The 19398-nt window shown below is 42.3% G+C and overlaps 1 protein-coding gene across 4 annotated transcripts in view; it reads right to left on the reverse strand.

Annotated features, from left to right (window-relative positions):
* CIMIP1 (ciliary microtubule inner protein 1) overlaps window positions 1-19398 on the reverse strand; it is a 59715-nt gene that overhangs the window by 13143 nt on the left and 27174 nt on the right. For 2 of the 4 annotated variants that reach the window (XM_034433086.3, XM_034433088.3), the window contains exon 4: window positions 9653-9818. The exons of 1 other annotated variant lie outside the window; for it this stretch is intronic. In XM_034433086.3, the coding sequence (XP_034288977.1) occupies window positions 9663-9818 (156 nt within the window). In that variant the 3' untranslated portion in view covers window positions 9653-9662. Of the gene's footprint in view, window positions 1-9462; window positions 9819-19398 lie in introns of those variants that run through there. One more of the 4 variants, XM_034433087.3, reaches the window with a different exon arrangement.

Here is a 19398-nt window from a genome sequence, read left to right on the forward strand (position 1 = left end):
GTTGGAAGGGATCTTGGAGGTCTTCTAGTCCAACCCCCTGCTTAGAAAGGAAATCCTACACCACTTCAGACAGATGGTTATCTAATCTCTTCTTAAAAATGTCCAGTGGTAGAGCGTTCACAACTTCTGGAGGCAAGTTGTTCCATCTGAAGAGAATTGTTCTATCTGTCAGGAAATTTCTCCTTCGTTCTAGGTTGCTTCTCTCCTTGGTTAGTTTCCATCCATTGCTTCTTGTCTTGCCTTCAGGTGCTTTGGAGAATAGGTCAACACCCCCTCTTCTTTGTGGCAACCTCTTAGATATTGGAACACTGCTATCATGTCACCCCTAGTCCTTCTTTTCACTAGACTAGACATACCCAATCCCTGCAACTGTTCTTCATAAGTTTTAGCTTCCAGCTCCCTAATCATCTTTGTTGCTCTTTTCTGCACTCTTTCCAAAGTCTCAAAATCTTTTTTATAATGTTGTGACCAAAACTGGATGTGGTATTCCAACTGTGGTCTTACTAAGGCTTTGTAAAACTGTACTAATAGTCCTTCTTTTCATTAAAGTAGGCATACCCAATTCTACCAACTGTTCTTTATATTACTTAACAACGGTGGCACGAATGCTCGTAAAATGGGGCAAAGTTCACTTAACAATGTCCTGCCTAGCCACAGAAATTCTGGGATCAATTGTGGTTGTAAATTGAGGACTACCTGTAGTTTGGTTCTCATCACGGAATGACTCTTAGCTGCAACGGATCAGTACCTCATTGGTGTCCTCTAAATTCAATCCTTTACTTAGCCTTTCTGTGAGAGCAGGTCCTAGTTGTCCTGAAATTAGCCTAGTTCTGTTACCACCGTTGTCACTGAACACTTAACCAAATACCCCTTCCTAATTTTATCCTTTATTTCCATGCACAGTTAATGTCCTCAGTCATTAAACTGAGAAATGTTAACCTTGTCACAGTTAGTGACTAGAAGCAGAAAAGTCCATTTAATTCCCAGGGGAATGAATTCTAATTTTCTGCCTGTCAGATGCTGACATTTTACATATTTCCCTCCATCTCCCCACCTCCCACTTTGCTTAGTGCTAAATTTAAATGTGTGTCATAAGAAAGGACCCTTTTTATTTCCTCTGAAGCCCCCAAGGATTTGGCGGAGAGCCAGGAGAGACTTGGCGCTGACCAGTGGCCGCCGCTGGAAAGGGTTTTTTTTTATTTGCCGAAGAGGCCGCGAAGAGAAAAAGGTGAGGATGCAAAGGGCCAGTAGAAGGTCACAGCAGAGATAGCATTAGCGTTTCATGTCAAAAGAGATTTGCCCACCCCTTTCTCAACCCCCCCCCATGCCCTCTTGAAAACAGAAGGAAAAGGGGGAGGGGAAGGAAGTGAACTGGAGGTTAAAATAAATAAATAAATTCGGAGAAGCAAATTATGTTAATCAAAAAGACTGGCCTTCCAATATTTGTCATTTCGGATGTGGCAATTTCTACTTGATTCGCCTTTGGAATATATAAATGGGATTTCTGCGCCTGTAGAAATCTGTATAGAAAGCACGTCTCGTCAGCAAACGACAAGCGGACGGTCTCTGAGCTGACAAAGGCGAGAGAGATGCAGAAGGAGCTGGCAAAGCTCTTGGTGCTTTGACTGGGATGGATCCGGTGCTGGGCCTCCTGGTTGCACAGAGGGGATGAAATCCTCCAGAAGAGAGGTGAGAGATGTTTAAAGGACCAAAGGGGAATGGCATAAACTCAACCAAACTCAAAGGTTTGGAAAAAAAAAAAAAGCAACACCTAGAAAGCTATGGAGAATAGAATAAATTGTGTTAGTTTAGGCTAGCTTTAGCTACCTTTCCTTTCCTTTTTCTCCTCTGGTACTTTTAATTTCTTTGACTTACTCGCTCTTACTCCTTTTCTGCACTTGGCATAATGTCACTTGCTCCCAAAAGATAGAGTAGGATGAGCGTGTAGGTAGATAGGTCTGTAAGAAGGAATGAAACCATTGCACGTTGGTTTATTTCTTCATAGATGATAAGAAACGGGTGAAATGGTCCCGGTTCGGATTGATTCGGCCAAAGTAGTAGCGATGGTGGCCGGTGGTTCGGAGAACCGGTAGCGATGGCGGTGTGAGGCTCCGCCCATCCACCCGGTCGTCGTTACTTCCTGGTTTTAACCAGGAAGTAACCTGTTTTTTACCCTCTGCGCATGTCACACGCGCACACTTCCAAACCGGTTGGGAAGGTAAGTAGATTTCACCCCTGATAAGAAGATGATAAGATCAGATCAGATCAGATCAGATAAGATAGGATAACTTTGTTGTCATTTTTTTTTACTGTGAGCACACTGGTCCACATTACAAATGAAATTCTGTTGCCTGCACTCGAGAAAGTGTGTATCTATCCAAACACATACATGACACACATATACACATGCTATCTACATAAATATAAACCTGCAACACACACACACACACACACACACACACACACACTAATCACTGTCCATTTTGAATGTACATAGCAGAAAGAGGAAACTTGAGCGTTTACTAGGTTGATGCTATCGGTATATGGAACAAAACTGCAGCTGAATCTGGATGTTCTGCTTCGGATACCCTGAAGCCTCTTCCCAGAAGGTAACCAGGAAAACAGGTCATGAGGAGAATGAATAGTGTCCCAGACAATTCTGCGGACTCTGCTCAAGGATCGCTTAGGTGCCATGTCCTGGATAGACAGAAGTATAGATGTCAACCCTGAAGCTGACCTGACTGAAGCCATTTTGAGGCTTCAGTGTTACCACACTGGAGCTGAGGGATAGGGAGGGGGGAATAGAGATAGCTGGGGTTTTGTAGCCAAAATAAACTACTTTCCCCTGGGAACCAAGGACATTCTAACACCTGGTCAGAGTGAGGAGGAGCGACGTTACCAGGTGACCGGATGGCATCTTGATTGGACCCTGTGACTGATTGTTTGGGGAAGGGGAAAAACTTTTAATTAGGTGAAAACCACGGGAACCTTCAGAGTTGGTTTTCACCAGAACTATGTCAATATGATATATCCAATAAAACTATATTTTGAGGAATCTACCTGCCTTGGAATTTTGTTTGCTATGGGTGTATTACTTGGAACCCTGACAATAGAATACAATAGAATGAATGAGTTGGAAGGGACCTTGGAGGTCTTCTAGTCCAGCCCCCTGCTCAAGTTCAAGCAGGAGAACCTATACTATTTCAGATAAGCCCCGGGCTGGCTGGGAAGTGGGAAGGCACCGTCGAGGGATAGCAGGGGGGGCTGCACTGGCTCTCCTAACTGCTGGCACCCCAAGCTGAGCCCCGGGAACCCCAGCGCCCCTTTCCTCCGAGGTGGGGAAGGAGCTCTGGCTTTCCCGTGCAGGGAGGCGGCATTTCCCACCCAACTTTCCCTGTCCGGGGCTGTGGAACTGGGTGGTCGGTGGAGATGTCCCGCCATCCCAACGGGGACAAGGGGGGTTGGCAGGGAGGTGTGAGGACCCCCAAAAGGCAAGGCGGAGCTGGCACATGCGCACCAGACAATTGGTCTTGTGCGCGAATGTGCACCAGAAACCGGAAGACCAGGTAGCTGGCGTGCACGCACGCACTGGAAACCAAATCATCTGTTTTCCTGGTTTCCAGTGTACATGCGTGCTCCCGTTTTGGCACTCGGTGCCAATCCCAACACTGCAGTATAAGGACCCCCTTTCATTCTGGAATGCAAGATATGGAATAAAAATGGTTTAATATAAAGTGGTAGATTCCAGTTGAACTTCAGGAAAAAAAAATTGTGGCAGTAATGACAGTTCCATGGTGGAACTGCTTACCATTGAAGTAGTGAGCTCCTCTTCATGAGCTTAAGCAGAAGTTAAGCTATTGTCAACAATGCTTTAATGTTAGTCAGCTCTGAGTAAGAGTTAGAGACAGTGGTCCAAATGCCCCTTTCAATCCTGATCAATCAGAATAGAGCTGGAAGGGACCTTGGAGGTCTTTTAGTCCAACCCTCTGCTCAAGCAGGAGACCAGTGGTGGGATTCAGCCAGTTTGCACCACTTCGGGAGAACCGGTTGTTAACTTTCTGAGCAATTTGGCAAATTGGTTGTTAACTTTCTGAGCAGTATGGCAAATTGGTGGTTGGAAGAAATCATTAGGGCAGAGAACCGGTTGTTAAATTACTTGAATCCCACCACTGCAGGAGACCCTATACCAAGAGTGTCAAACTCATGGCCCATGCATCACGCACTGGCCACGCTCATGCCTGGTAGCGAAGGGAAGTGTCATGGTATGTCACATGACACTGCCATGACAACATGAGTTTGACACCCCTGCCCTACACCATTCCAGACAAGTGGCTGTCCAGTCTCTTCTTAAAACCCTCCAGTGATGGAACAGCCACAACTTCTGGTGGCAAGCTGTTCCACTGGTTAATTGTTCTCACTGTTAGGAAGTTTCTCCTTAATTCCAGGTTGCTTCTCTCCTTGATTAGTTTCCATCCATTGTTTCTTGTCTTGTGGAAAATAAGTTGACCCCCTCTTCCTTGTGGCAGGCTCTTTGATAGGCTTTTCTATGCTCTTCATGAGAGCCCCTCATTATGACCCTGTGAATTCTGATTCCAATCCAGAATACTGTTCATAATAAAGAATGGGATAAATGATTGCCAGGAATTATTTTAGTTGAATCCGGGAGTTTATAACACAATAATGAATGAATGACTCAATGAATCGATCATTGAATCTATCAATCTATTCAGTAGGTTAAATTGCAAGCTTGCCTACTGGCATTGTTTTGTTTTTTTAAAAAAAAATCAATTTTTTTAAAAAATTTCCCCTTACCTATTTATTCTTATATCTGTACTATGAGTACTAGTCCTGCTTTATTTTACATCTCACGGTGAAGCATTAAGAGAATCTTGTTCTGATTAAGAAACTTAACTAATAACAAGAAAGAAAAATATGCACCCATAAAATTAACGCGGAAACCTTCGTTCCAAATCCTAAAGATGATCTTTAAAGGACAAGAACCAAAGTCACATGGGAATTGGTCTTGATGCTTATGCCTAAGATAATACATCAGATTTACTTACACTGTTGTGACCTTGGCAATTGTGTGGCCTTTTAAAGCACTGGTGACATTTATGTACCCAGTTGGATTCCAATAAGGAGGTTAATTTCCATAGATTAAATGCCAGGTTTCATAGCTGGAGTGATTAAATACTTGGATGTTGCCTGTTTGCAATTCACTAGCCAGACCTTTTTATCACTAATTTGTAACTGTGTTTGAAGGTGACTGTTATTGTTGTTATCCCCCCTTTTTTTAATAATAATAAAAAAGAACATCCATCTGGGAGGACCATGTTAGAGAGATCTGGTTAATGAAGAAATATATTTGAAAATTATTGACTGATGAAAATGGCCAAATGGAGAGATCAAACAATGGACACACACACACACACACACACACACACACACACACACACAGAGCAAATTTTTAAAACTGCAGAAAATCCTCCGCAGCTTACATTATTTGCAGCCCAGTCTTAAGTACCCTGGACCACCAGTTTAAAAGAATGTCTGAGTGGCTACAAGCTTCTTTTAAGTTTGCAGTTGTAATAGGCTCACTGTCAACCTGCAAAACAACTTCACTTGAAGCCATACTTACTTCTGCTTCATTTCTTGGCTGCCATTCGAGGGGAGGGGGGAGAGAGCGGGGGGGGGGCTCAGGAATGTGGTGCCTCAGCTGGCTAGCCATAACATCTAACAGCTGGTGTGACAACCAAGGTTATGTCAATGGACACCTGTCAACATTGAGTGGGAACCTACATCTGGACTGATTGGCCCTTGTGAACTGAAAGGGGTAGTGGGGTGGGGAGGTCTCACTCTTTTAACTATCCCTAAGCGCAGGAATAATTTAGAGCTAGCTTCATCTTTCTAACTGCTGATATTGTCAGGATTCCAAGTAACACCCCTAACGAAAGAAGACTCCGAGGCTTGAGTTTCCTCAAAGTTCCATTTTATTAGAGATGTCATATTGGCACATCTGGGAAAACCCGAATCTGAAAGTTTCCAGGTTTTCCCCACCCAAAAGAAAGTTCAAGTCCTTGCCCAGCACCCACATGTCCATCACATGATCCAATCAGGCAGCATCCAGAAGTGGAGATGCCTCCCAGTCACCTCATCACAGGTGCAGGGCAAAGTGGTCTTGACTCTCTGAGAAAAGAATATTATTTTGACTATATATCACCCATACTCTATACAATTTTCTCTCCCATTCTTCTACAGTAGAAAATGTGGCAGGCCTGAAGGCCCAAATGTAAAAGATGGCTTCCAGATCTGACAGATATGATGTACTCAATAAAAGATTTCTTGTATCTGAAGAAAATGTCAGAGTTCTGACTTTCCGGAGTTCATTACTCGGAACGATGACACTCACCTTATAGTTTTAAGTATAATTATCAGCTATGAAAGTTTTGGTTGCTGGGTATACCAGGCAGGAAACCAAGCTAGAGGAACATTTTTTTCTTTATTGTAAGATTAACAGAATGTTACAGGTTTGAAAGTACAGACTTCCCATCACCAATTTAACTGCTTGATCCATTAGCGTGAATCCTTCCTAAGTTTCTTCCTTTGCCTGTTGAGTCACAGGGGGCTCCTGCCTCTCTTGTCTAATTGTTTCCTAGGCAGAGAAAGAAACTTTGGAAGGCGTTTCCTAAATCTCTTTCCTTCTCTTCCCCCTTTTCTCCCAAGTTCATTCCCACATTTCATTACAGGTGCTCATATCTTCTAGACTAGCGGTGTCCAACCTTGGTAATTTTAAGATCTATGGACTTCAAACCCCAGAATTCCCCAGACAGCCATGCTGGTTGGAGAATTCTGGGAGCTGAAGTCCACAAGCCTTAAAGATCCAAGGTTGGACACTCCTCGTCTAGACTTAGTGAGATCAATGTTATAGATAAGTCCTTTGTGGAACTCAAAAGGTGAAAGTCCTGTGGACTTCAACTCCCAGAATTCCCCAGCCAGCCATGCTGGTTGGAGAATTCTGGGAGCTGAAGTCCACAAGTCTTAAAGTTCCAATGTTGGACACTGCTGGTCTAGATTTAGGAAAATAGATATCAGCGATAAATCCTTTGTGGAACTCAAACAGTGAAAGTCCTTGTTTGCTTGAAATTCCATGTCTAAACTTTTGCAAAGAGCAATGTTTTAATGAACTTAGAGGCGAAATCCAATTAGTTTTGTACTGAATGTTTGCATGCATGTCCTTACTATATGGAAAAAATGGTGTGCAATATATTGATAAATTATTACATCTGGGGAAAATCAATATTATGCAAAGCTCATATTATCATTGAAAGACACAGTTAATTATAGATGTTGAGGCTCTGATTAACAGTTTGTAGTGCATGCTACTTAGCAGCAAATCTCCCTGCATTGTTGTCCAAAGCCTGATGTTAAAAAAAAACCATACATGGACATAGACATGCAATATTTTTAGTCTTAACATCATGTTTCATTGCTATATGTCATTTAAGTAAAGGGCGTGCATAAGAGCACCAGCGTGCCTACGGTCGCTGTCCTAATGTTTCCTCTATTTGTATCTATTTTATGTATTCAATTCATGCTTTTACTTATATACAATATATTACCCAATATGTTCTTGACAAATAAATAAAATAAAAATAAAATAAAATACGATTCATTTCCAGATCTGAACCTGAAAAACATTATTGTTCTTGGAAAAGGCATTCAAAAGCTTACACAGAAAAGCACTTTATTTGTAATTCTGTAAAATCTTATTTTTTGCTTCTCATTTAAAAAGTAATTTTCCTCAACTGTAATTCCGAAAGCTTTTTTTCAAGCCACATTTAACCTCAGGAATGCGGGGGGTAGGGCTGGTCAAAGTTTTACCACACAAATCTCTGTTGCAACCCATGGTAAATGAGCTTTTTTATGCTGTCCGAGGAATTCTCTCCACAAAAGAACTCTTCTGGTAATGATCAACTCCTGGTGACTTCGCGGACACATTCTTGTAGCAATATGGAAGTGGTGCCATTGACGTCTTCTGGGTTCTTTTTCAATTTCTTAGCCTAGCCCATGAATTTTCTTGTCTTCTTTGAATAATCTAATCTACTCAGCTTTTGAGATTGGCAAGCCCAGCCAACACTACCGTCTATCTCAATATTGTTCATTTACCTAAGTTTTAAAGACTTAATTTTATTGATTTACTCCATGTCTCACTTTGATAACTGCCTGAGTCCCACCTGAGTTATGCGTGTCACTGATTGAGATCACCAATTTTAGAGAACGGGCATTTAACCCTCTGTTTGCTGAAGTTTGGTATATTGCATTTTAAATTCTTTACCTGTTGTTTGTTCTATGTTTTCGGGAATCTTTTATCAAGTTGCTCTTGGTTGGCCCACCTCTTTCTCACTTCTATGATGTCCATTTTCTTTTTTCCACAGTTCACGTGCACATTAGATGACAACCAATTTTAGCAGATCTCAAGGAATTGAGCAAAGCTGAATCTAATTAGGACTCAAAAGATTACCAGCAAAATCTAATGAAGCCCTGTTAGACACTAGATGGGTTCATACAACATGCTTTGCCAACTCACTTATTGCATTCACATTACCTCCCAAGCTCACTAAGTATTAACCTGGGTTAGAATTTTTGTGGCTCTCCATGTTGTGCAAACCAATATGATTGCGATTCAAGTTATTTAAGTAGGTTAATACAAAGTCAGATTAAACAAGTTGTATGAACACAGCCACGAACAAGAACAGAAACTACACATTTTGGTCTACGAAATATAAATTATCCAAGATACAATTAATAAATTTGTTTTAATTTTCTGTATCTTTTTGATTCCATTGAGTAGATGCCTGGAGTTTGGTAGCCCAGATCTGATAGCATTATCCCTTTCCCCACCATCTTCTCTCTTAAAAGGTTTGTGAAGCTCTTTTATTGAAATAATCATAATTGGCTGAGCTCACACAATCTAGACTTAAACCACCATTTGTAGATAACACCGTATGACACAAACCAGCAAACCATGTTACAATTTTAACGTAGAAGTAGAAAACTTTCTGATGGCTGCTCTTAGCATTTTTGGAAATGCCAAGACTTCAGAGTGAGTAGGATTGCTGTAAAGTACTGTAGACGGAACCACATTACATTGATGAAAAGTCTAAGAGTTTTCCTTGTTTTGGAATAGGTGTTTGTTTTTTTAAACTACATTAATTTTATTTGGCTCTTGTAGTACTGGTTTGGTGCGTGTCCCACCTCAAAATGGCAGGAGGCATGTCAATTATATCTAAAGTGAATTTGGGGTGGGTGGGTGGGGCAGTTTTGAAGGTCATATGGATCTCAATGAACATCCCAAGCATTGTTTCCTTTGCTCCATTCTGCTAAAAATCTTCTGGGGGTCTCCAAATTGTTATGAAGAAAGAGGACCGCTCCGGTAACAAAACAGTAAAGTAACATAACACATTACACAGAACTGGTGTTTAATACTGCTGTTACTAGGCTACGCTTCCTGTACCGTAATTAATTTTAACCCCAAGCTTTGCAAGGGTGACGCACAAACAGGTTACTAATAGCAAGATGACTCCTTGACAGAAATGGCAACTGAAAGATGCTTAGGAAAGGAAGCAAAAGAAACCAAAGTCGGCCTACGTACTGGGTTGAAGTCAGTCGGTTGGTTCATTTGGCCATTTCAAGTCCTTGTAAAAGGCACCTTTGCAGCTTCTGATCTGATAATAACGCTCAAGTTCTAAGCCTGGAACGGAAGACCTCCAGCCGATAAAACCTTGGGTTGTTTGTGGAACCGGCGGGGATGGAACAATCTGGAAGTGAGGAGCACTTGTTTTATTTATAGATTTAGGCTCTTGCAACCTGTTTTTTTCTATAATCAATCAAACTCGAGACAACTAACTATCCAAACAAATTAAAAGGAGCAAATATAATAATTGTAATAGCAATAGCACTTAGACTTATATACTGCGTTACAGTGCTTTACAGCCCTCGCTAAGCGGTTTATAGAGTCAGCCTATTGCCCCCAACAATTTGGGTCCTCATTTTACCCATCTCAGAAGCATGGAAGGCTGAGTCAACCTTGAGCCTGGTGAGATTTGAACTGCCAAATTGCAGGCAGCTGGCAGTCAGCAGAAGTAGCCTGCAGCACTGCACTCTAACCACTGCGCCACCGTGGCTCATAATGAAAAGTTACCATTGAATCTGGTGTGCCCATATTATCGCAATACCACTTAAACTTATATACCACTTCACCATGTTTTACAGCCCTCTCTAAGCAGTGTACAGAGAAGAAATGTTCTTGCTACAGGTAGTCCTCGATTTACAACAGTTTATTTAGTGACTGTTCAAAGTTACAACGGCCCTGAAAAAAAAGTGACTTATAACCATTTTTCACGTTTACATCCCCATAGACACATGATCAAAATTTCTCAGTCAACATTTTTTTATTGAATTATAAACTATTATAAAATACAAAATGCAAAAGTAAATAGAAAAGCAGCAGGAGGGAAAAGGGGGAAGAGAAATGAAGAAAGATAAGAAAAGAAAAAAGAAAAAGAAGTATTGACTTCTGACTCTCTCTGTTACAGTAAAATAAGGCATTAACATCAAATCACCTGTCAGCCTTGGAAGCCATATTAGGCCAGAAGCTTCAATGCTGCCACCCCCTCATGTGTGGGAAAGTAGGAGGGGGGATTTAGGAGAGGGGAGTTAGTAGACATAATAGCTTTCTTCCTATCGGTCAAGGTCAGGGTGAGCCAGCAACTGGAGGAGGAGTGGTCAGGGGCTGGCTTGAGGTGGAACGGATGATAATTGGAGCATGTGATCGATTGAGGAGAAAGGGGGTGGTTTGGGGGAGCTTTGAATTATTGAAGGAAAGCCCGGGTTTTTCAGATTCGGGATTTCCCAGATGTCCCAGGTTACCTATTTCTAGCAAAGAGAACTTTGGAAAATGCCTGCTTCAGTGTCTTTACTGGGAGTTGCACGTTTTCTGGAACACTGACATCACCACATTTTGCTTTTTCATTAAGAATATGAACAAGCCATTTCTATAAAGATCTATCTGTCTAATCGGTAAAACCCAAAGTCAGATTTTCATTCTTTTCCACATCAAGCACGAAGTTCAGAAGTGATCAAAATGTCAAAGTTTCAATGTTGCCTCTGTTGCAATCACAAGACTGAGCAGTTTTGGGCGATCAGCAATTGGCCCACTTTTATGGCTGTTTGTGGCGCTCTGTGGTATCAGGCGCAAATAATCAGGAGTATTTGTTGAGTTCAAATCACAGAAGAGTTTATTATTGCTACCTGTACACAAGGATCTAGTTAAATAATGGTTAAAGCTAAATTGGCGCTAAATAAGGGTCAATGGAAACAAAGGGGACTGGACTTGGATCTCGTGTGGTAACGCAATGACTCTAAACTAATGAAACATTTAACTCTGCCCTCCAGCTCAGCCTGCTCTTCTCCTATATATGGCCACGTGACCATGATTTATGATGGTTTTGTTAGAAACCAGTGTTTATTTCAAGTTTCCAACAAAAACTGGAGAAAAATGGGTTTGCTTAACATCTGCAGTGTTCGCTTAGTACAGGGGTGTCAAACTCAATTTCATTGAGGGCTGCATCAGGGTTATGTTTGACCCTTGGGGGGCCAGACTGGGCATGGCCAGGGTGGGTGTGGTCAGCTCGACATCACTTGTGTCGGGGGTGCCTGTGGTGGCCTGAGCACCCTGCCAGAGAAAACAGGCTCCCAAGCTCCATTTTTGGCTGAAATGGCCTCCTGCAATTCTCTGCCAGGGAAAACAGATCGTGCGGTCCTCCCGAGCTCTGTTTTCTCTGGCAGAGGCACCGCAGGCCAGTCCTTCACTATTTCCAGGGTGGCCCCATGGGCCAGATCTAAGCAGCCCGCGGGCCTGATCCGACCCCCAGGCCTTGAATTTGATATCCCTGGCTTAGTTACTGCCATCTTTGCTTAACAACTGCCACAAAAAAAGGTTGTAAAAATGGGTCTGGTCACATGGTGACTCACTTGATGACCATCACAACTAATGACTGTAATTGCCAGGCTCAATTACGGCCATAAGTCGAAGACTCTCTGTATTTACTTTTCATTAAGTTTTACACGATATTTTTGCTAGAAGCACCCATGTTATTGTTGAATGTATTTTATTAAGAACAAGTTAATTATAAAAGCCCCACTTTTGATTATGACTGCTTTATTTTTACATTTGTTCAAGGCCTCTACTGAGTTCTCTTGACAGGACTGGTTGTGCCACTTGCTGGTTGAAAAGTTTCAAGTAATAAAATATTAAAAGATTCAGCTCTGTAACTTTAGGAACCGAGGACTGCATCTCACCCTGGGAATCAAAGATGAGAACGTTGGAATGAGAACTTTAAAAATGTTGTGGGCTGTATTTTTAACCCATATTGATTATGGTCAGTTTATCAAGCATTGCTCTTTGGCGTATTTATTTATTCATATATTTTTTTGTTTTGCTTGCATGTTAGAAATAATTGATTTTTCAATAAAGGTCTAAGTGATTTTTATAAATCTTGGTTGTCAGCATGCAAGACCACATTTAATTAAGTAGGTCAGCAGCATTTTGTCAGACCCACAAAAATATATAGCTAAAAATCCCTCCGTAGGTGCTCTTGGGTCTCTGCTTGAATCTATTTCCTTTCCTCCAAAAGAAATTGAATGGTGACAGAATATATATTAGGGCTGCCTGCGCCTAAAAGGTATTAGGAAGAAGCTCTTCAAATCTCTCTGCCATTCTTTTCTTGACTTCTGCATGAACCCACGGATAACGTGATCCTTAAAACAACAGCAATTTTTCATTAGAGGTACAGGGTGGGTGGGTGGGGAATGCAGATTTGTTTTTTCAATGACATATTCTGCGAAAATATAAAACAGTGCCAGAAATTCTCCCTTGATAGGCAAATGGAATCTGAAAAGATGATGATGGAAACACAGAATCCAGGGCCAGTACAGGTAAACCTTGGCTTACGAACACGATTAGGACCAGAATTTCTGTTGCGTTCGTGCAGGGTAGCATTCATCTCTAGTTTTACTGATTTATATTCAAAAACAAAGATATTGGAAGGGTTTATTGTGCACAGAACTACCATAGCTGGAGTGCAAAACTACAGATGGCCAATAGGCCATAGAAAAAAATTAGAATTTTCTGGATCTCTTTGTCACCCTGCTATAGCTCCCAGATCCCATACAGGACTTAGAAAGAGTTTCCTAAGAAGGGGAAACATTTTTCAGGTTAGTAATAGGAAAAATTAAATTCTGACATTCTCTGAAGGCTTACATAATTATCTGTAAAAAGAGTCAAAAACATTTGTGGCAATTATGGGATCACATTCTAAAAAGAAAGAAGAGGAGGAGGAGGAGGAGGGGTGTTTGGTTTATTGCCATTTTCTCCAGAAACAGTAAAGTTGCAATCTCAATTCCTCTCTTTGGGTTGGGGAAAGACTCTATTGAATAGAAATAGGATAGGGATTGAATAGAGAATAGGGACAGAATCAAGATCATGTGAACTATTAGTACCGCTTTACAAAGTCTTAGTAAGACCCCACTTGGAATACTGCATCCAGTTTTGGTCATCACATCATAAAAAAGATAGAAATAGAATAAGAGAGTTGGAAGGGACCTTGGAGGTCTTCTAGCCCAACCCCCTGCAAGAAACCCTACACTACTTCAGGCAAATGGTTATCCAACATCTTCTTTAAAACATCCAGTGTTGGAGCATTCACAACCTCTAGAGGCAAGTTGTCCCACTGATTAATTGTTCTAACTGTTAGGAAAGTTCTCCTTAGTTCTAATTTGCTTCTCTCCTTAATTAGTTTCCACCCATTGCTTCATGTCCTACCCTCAGGTGCCTTGGAGAATAGCGTGACTCCCTCTTCTTTGTGGCAGCCCCTGAGATAGTGGAAGATTGCTATCATGTCTCCCCTAGTCCTTCTTTTCATTAAACTAAACATATCCAGTTCCTGCAACCATTCTTCATATGTTTTAGCCTCCAGCTCCCTAATCATTTTAGTTGCTCTTCTCTGCTGTTAGGACTTTGGAAAGAGTGCAGAAAAGAACAACAAAGATGATTAGGGAGCTGGAGGCTAAAACCTATGAAGAATGGTTGTAGGAACTGGGTATGTCTAGTCTAGTGAAAAGAACTAGGGGTTGATATGATAGCAGTCTTCCAATATCTAAGAGGTTGCCACAAAGAAGAAGGGGTCAACCTATTTCTCAAAGCACCAGAAGGCAAGACAAGAAACAATGAATGGAAACTAATCAAGGAAAGAAGCAACCTGGAACTAAGGAGAAGCTTCCAAATACTGAGAACAATTAACTAGTAGAATGGCTTGCTTTCAGAAGTTGTGGATGCTCCATCACTAGAGGCTTTTAAGAAGAGACACAGACCAAAAGTGGACAGCCACTTTTCTGGAATGATACAGGGTCATCTGCTTTAGCAGGGGGTTGGACTAGAAGACCTCCAAGGTCCCTTCCAAGTCTGTTATTCTGTTATTCCGAATCTTCAAGATTTCCTTTTGGATAGATATCAATAAGACAGCAGTCATATGGCACTAGGATGCTATCACAGAACATCAGAAGTAGAGAGAAAATGCTCCGGCAGGTAAAGAGGAAATTTAATATGAAATTCCCTTTGATGCCTTTGATGCCTCCTTCTCAGGTTCTAGGACTGGCTACTCAGATCGAGAAATATCAACATTGGGGAGGATCCATCAGGATCTTGTGGGGGGGAGGGTTGTGAATTTGAAAGAGAGCTAAGCATACCGACCTTTTACCATGCCCCCAGTGTGGAGAGGAATGTAGGTCATGCATTGCAGCAAGCTGAATTAATTCCTGAGCAGTGGGAGAGAATTAAAAATAATAATGGCAGGGAAGGCAATGCACATTATTCCACCCTCAATTTTATCCTGCCAATCAAATAACAAGGGAGTGCTGTCTTTATCAGAATGCTCTGAAAAGGCAACCGGACTACTCTGTAAAACTAAGGCTGAATATCCGGTGTCAACCTTGTTCATGTTTAAATGCTTAAGTACATAAGGGCTCCTAAATATCCTTAAACTCAACATGTTCTCCTCTGACTTTCTCCTTATTTGTGTTCCTCTCAGTCCAGTTGTGCCTTATTTCAAGTTCCCCCAGTGTGGGGAAGTCTAACACATCTGGAAACCATTGTTGTTTTATCATATGAAGAAAGAATGGATTTGGGAGCAGGCAGACTGTATCCAGATGATTCCAATTTAGGAGCTAACTATGCTAGAGAGAGCCACCACAATGAAAGACAATGGTTTCACATTCTATATAATCCATTTGGCGTAATCTTAAATTGACTCTCCTTCTTTCTTTTCGTCATGAGAAGCAAAAGGACATCCTTGAGCCACCTGGGAACTATGGACTTACCGTATTTTTCAGAGTATAAGATGCTCCGGAGTATAAGACACATATTAGTTTTTGGGGAGGAAAAAAAAAAAAATTCTGCCTCTGCCTACCAGCATCCATTGGTATTCATCTGGCTAGCGTCCTTGCAACAAACAGCAAACAGTCTGGTAAGCTTCAGCACGTTATTGCAGCCTGATTCAGCATGAGCAGCTTATTGGCAGTTGGATCGGCTACCAGAATACCGCCAATCAGCTGTTCCAGGCTGAGGGGATTGCCAGAGCCCACCACTGCCTCCACGTGTCGTGTTTTTAGCCTCTGTGCATTGCGTTTTTGGCCTTCGCCACCTGGAACCAGCCAAAAATGCGATGCATGGAGGCCAAAAATGGGGCGTGTGGAGGCCAAAAAACACATTGCAAGGAGGCTGAAAATGGCTGAAGGGTCGGGGCCATCGGACGGGCAGGGCTTCGACAACATTTGGTGTATAAGATGCGCCACAATTTTCACCCACTTTTAGGGGGGGGGAGAAAGTGCATCTTATACTTCAAAAAGTATGGTAGATCACTAGCTGGTGCCCATCAACTTGTTTACCAGTTATATTCAAGTGATGACTCACAACTGACCTATACAGTGAACATTTAAACTCAACAGCAGAAATGGAAGTCAGTAGATGCAAGAAAAATATAATGTTCTCTTCAAGTCCCAACAGATGTGACATGAAAGACAATGGGAACATTATTCCCACAAGCAAGCTTCCTTCTCATAACATGCTTAACTCAGTCAGCCACTAATCCAGTCAAATCGAGAACATATCCATGAATAGTCAGAAGTTGTAAAAGCAGAGCTGCTTAACTCATTCATTGCAGCAGTCTTCACATAAAAAGAAACTATAGCTCAACCTACCAAAAACAAAACAAAACAAAACTGTAAAAGACAGACTAGAAATAAAAATTAAAATAAAGAAGAAAATGGTAAAAGAGCACCTGTCTGATCTTGATGAATATAAATCACCGGGACCTGGCAGATTACATCCCAGAGTTCTGAAGGAGCTGGCAGATGTTATCTCAGAACCATTGTACCATGTCTTTAAAAAATCCTGGAGCACCAGGGAACTACCAGAGGATTGGAAAAGAGCCTTGGTAGTACCAGTGGTCTAAGGCACCCTGTTATTAAGCTGGTTATTAAGACCAGCTGCCTGCAATTACTGCAGGTTCGAATCTCGCCAAGGCTCAAGGTTGACTCAGCCTTCCATCCTTTCTAAGGTAGGTAAATTGAGGACCCAGTTGTGGGGGCAATAAGCTGACTTTGTATAAATATACAAAAGGATGAAGGCTATTGCTGAACACATTGTAAGCCACCCTGAGTCTCCGGAGAAGGGCGGCATATAAATCAAATAAAAAAAAAAAGAAAAAAAAAGAAAGAAAAAAAAAGAAAAAAAAAAGGGGGGGAACAGACCCAGAAACTACAGACTAATCAGCCTAACATCAATACCTGGGAAGATCCTGGAAAAAATAATAATAATAAAAAACCAGATCTGTGAATATCTAGAAACAAATAAAATTATAACTAGTAAGATAGCATGGGTCCGTTAAAAACAGATCATACCAAACCAAAGTTATTTCATTCTTTGACAAAGTGACTAAATTAGTAGACCAGCGAAACATGGACATAGTATACTAAAAATTTAGCAAGGCATTCAACAAAGTAGACCACAACCTACTTCTTGATAAATTAGAAAAACGTGGGATAGACAGCATCACCACCAGGTGGATTTGTGGAGGGAAGTAAGCAGTGGGGTACCGCAAGATTCTCCCTTAGGCCCAGTACTCTTCAATATCTTCATAAAATGACTTAGATAGGGAACAGAAGGGGAACTCATCAAATGTTCAGACGACACTAAGCTGGCAGAAATAGCCAATACCCCAGAAGATAAGCTCAGGAGCCAAAAACATCTTGACAGACTTGAACAATGGGTCCTATCCAAAAACATGAAATAAAGCCTTAATACGACCACACCTGAAATCCTGTATCCAGTTTTGGTCACCACATTACAAAAAAGATATTGAGGCTTTGGAAAAAGTGCCAAAAGAACAACTAAGATGATTAAGGGCCTGGAGACAAAAACATATGAAGAACAGTTGTAGGAATTGGGTATGGCCAGTTTAGAGAAAAGGAAGACTAGGGGTGAATTAAGGAGAAACTTTCTAACAGTGAGGACAATTAACCAGTGGAGCAGCTTGCCTTCAGAAGTTTTAGGTGCTTCATCACTGAAGGTTTTTAAGAAAAGACTGGACAGCCATTTGCATGAAATGGTGTAGGGCAGTGATGGCTAACCTTTTTGCCGTTGCATGCCAAAAGCAGGGGGAGTGCGGAGGTTCAAGTGCGTGTGTGGCCACACCCATAATTCAATGCGCCTTGCCCCCCCACGCATGCACACGGAACCCCTTTGTGCTCCCCCCACTTTTGGCACGCGATGGTACGGTGGGCCCAGTAGGCCCGTTTTTTGCCCTCCCCAGGCTCCAGAGGCTTTCTAGGAGTCTGGGGAGGGCAAAAATGGCTCCCCCCCGGAGGCCCTCTGGAGGCTGGAAATGTCCCGTTTCCTAACTTCTGGTGGGCCCGAAAATCAGCTGGCCAGCACACACATGCCTGCTGAAGCTCAGCAAGGGCAATGCTTGTGTGCCCACAGATATGGCTCTGCATGCCACCTGTGGCATGCGTGCCATAGGTTCGCCTTCACAGGTTATAGGGTCTCCTGCTTGAGCAGGGTATTGGACTAAACGACGTCCAAGGTCTTTTCCAGCACTATTCTGATTGAAAGTTATCATGGTGATATGAAACTGCTTCAACTTCCTAGCAGATTGACAAATTTCAGTTAGGAGACTGCAGACATTTTAGCCCAAGGCTGTCCAACCTTGGCAACTTTAAGACTTGTGGACTTCAACACCCAGAGGTCCCAAGACAGTTCTCTTTTGAATCAAGCCAGATTCAAAAATGCAAGAGAATTCCTTGGCACTCTGACAAATCAGCCATTAGCAGGCAAGCTGAGATAAGCTTCATCTGCAGCCCGTTGGAAAAAAAAAGGAATCTGCCAAAGGTCAGAGAAAGGGGCTCTAACAGCTCTAAGCAGCCCCTTCCTCAAGGCATGACTATTAATTAACCACCAGCTCAATAGGAAGCAGCATCAGACAAACAGCACCAATCAAGGAAGAAACAATACCCCATTCACACAGGAATAAATGAAGAAACAATACCTCATTCAGAGAGCAATCAATGAAGGAACAATCTCCCAATCAACAATGGTAGGACAAGCGCCACATATAAACAGCCGGACAATTACCCCTATCCTGGACATGATAGTTTTTACCGCCTTGCTTTCTGCGAAAAGCTTCTAACATGCCATATCCCAGCATTTCTCAAACTGTGAGTTGAGATCTCCCAGGAGTTCATGTCCACTTAGAGCAGGTGTCAAACTCAAGGCCCGTGTGCCGAATCCGGCCTGTGGGATGCTTAGATCTGGCCCGTGGGGCTGCCCTGGAAACAGCAAAGGACCGGCCTGCGATGCCTCTGCCAGCAAAAATGGAGCTCACGAGAGCCACGCACAGTCCTCCCGAGCTCCGTTTTCACTGGCAGAGGGTTGCAGGAGGCCGCTGTAGCCAAAAACAGAGCTCAGGAGCTCGTTTTCGTTGGCAGAGCGCTCGGGCCACCATAGGCGCCCCCAACACGAGTGACGTCGAGCTGGCCACACCCACCCTGATGCGGCCCTCCATGAAATCAAGTTTGACACCCCTGACTTAGAGGATCTTTGCGCATTGTTTTAATTCTAGATGTGTAAAGCTTTGCTCCCCATTTCGCCTTTCAATGGTTCCACAGAGGACAATCGCAAAGTTTGAGAACTCCCCTTGTGTCCAGGTAGTTCTGTATGACCACAATGGGGACCAGAATTCCTGTTGCTGAGCAAAGGAGTTGTTAAGTGAGTCGCACTCACTT

This window comes from Pantherophis guttatus, chromosome 3 (assembly GCF_059756535.1).
Source record: "Pantherophis guttatus breed Tessera chromosome 3, ASM5975653v1, whole genome shotgun sequence".
NCBI classification, from domain to species: Eukaryota; Metazoa; Chordata; class Lepidosauria; order Squamata; family Colubridae; genus Pantherophis; species Pantherophis guttatus.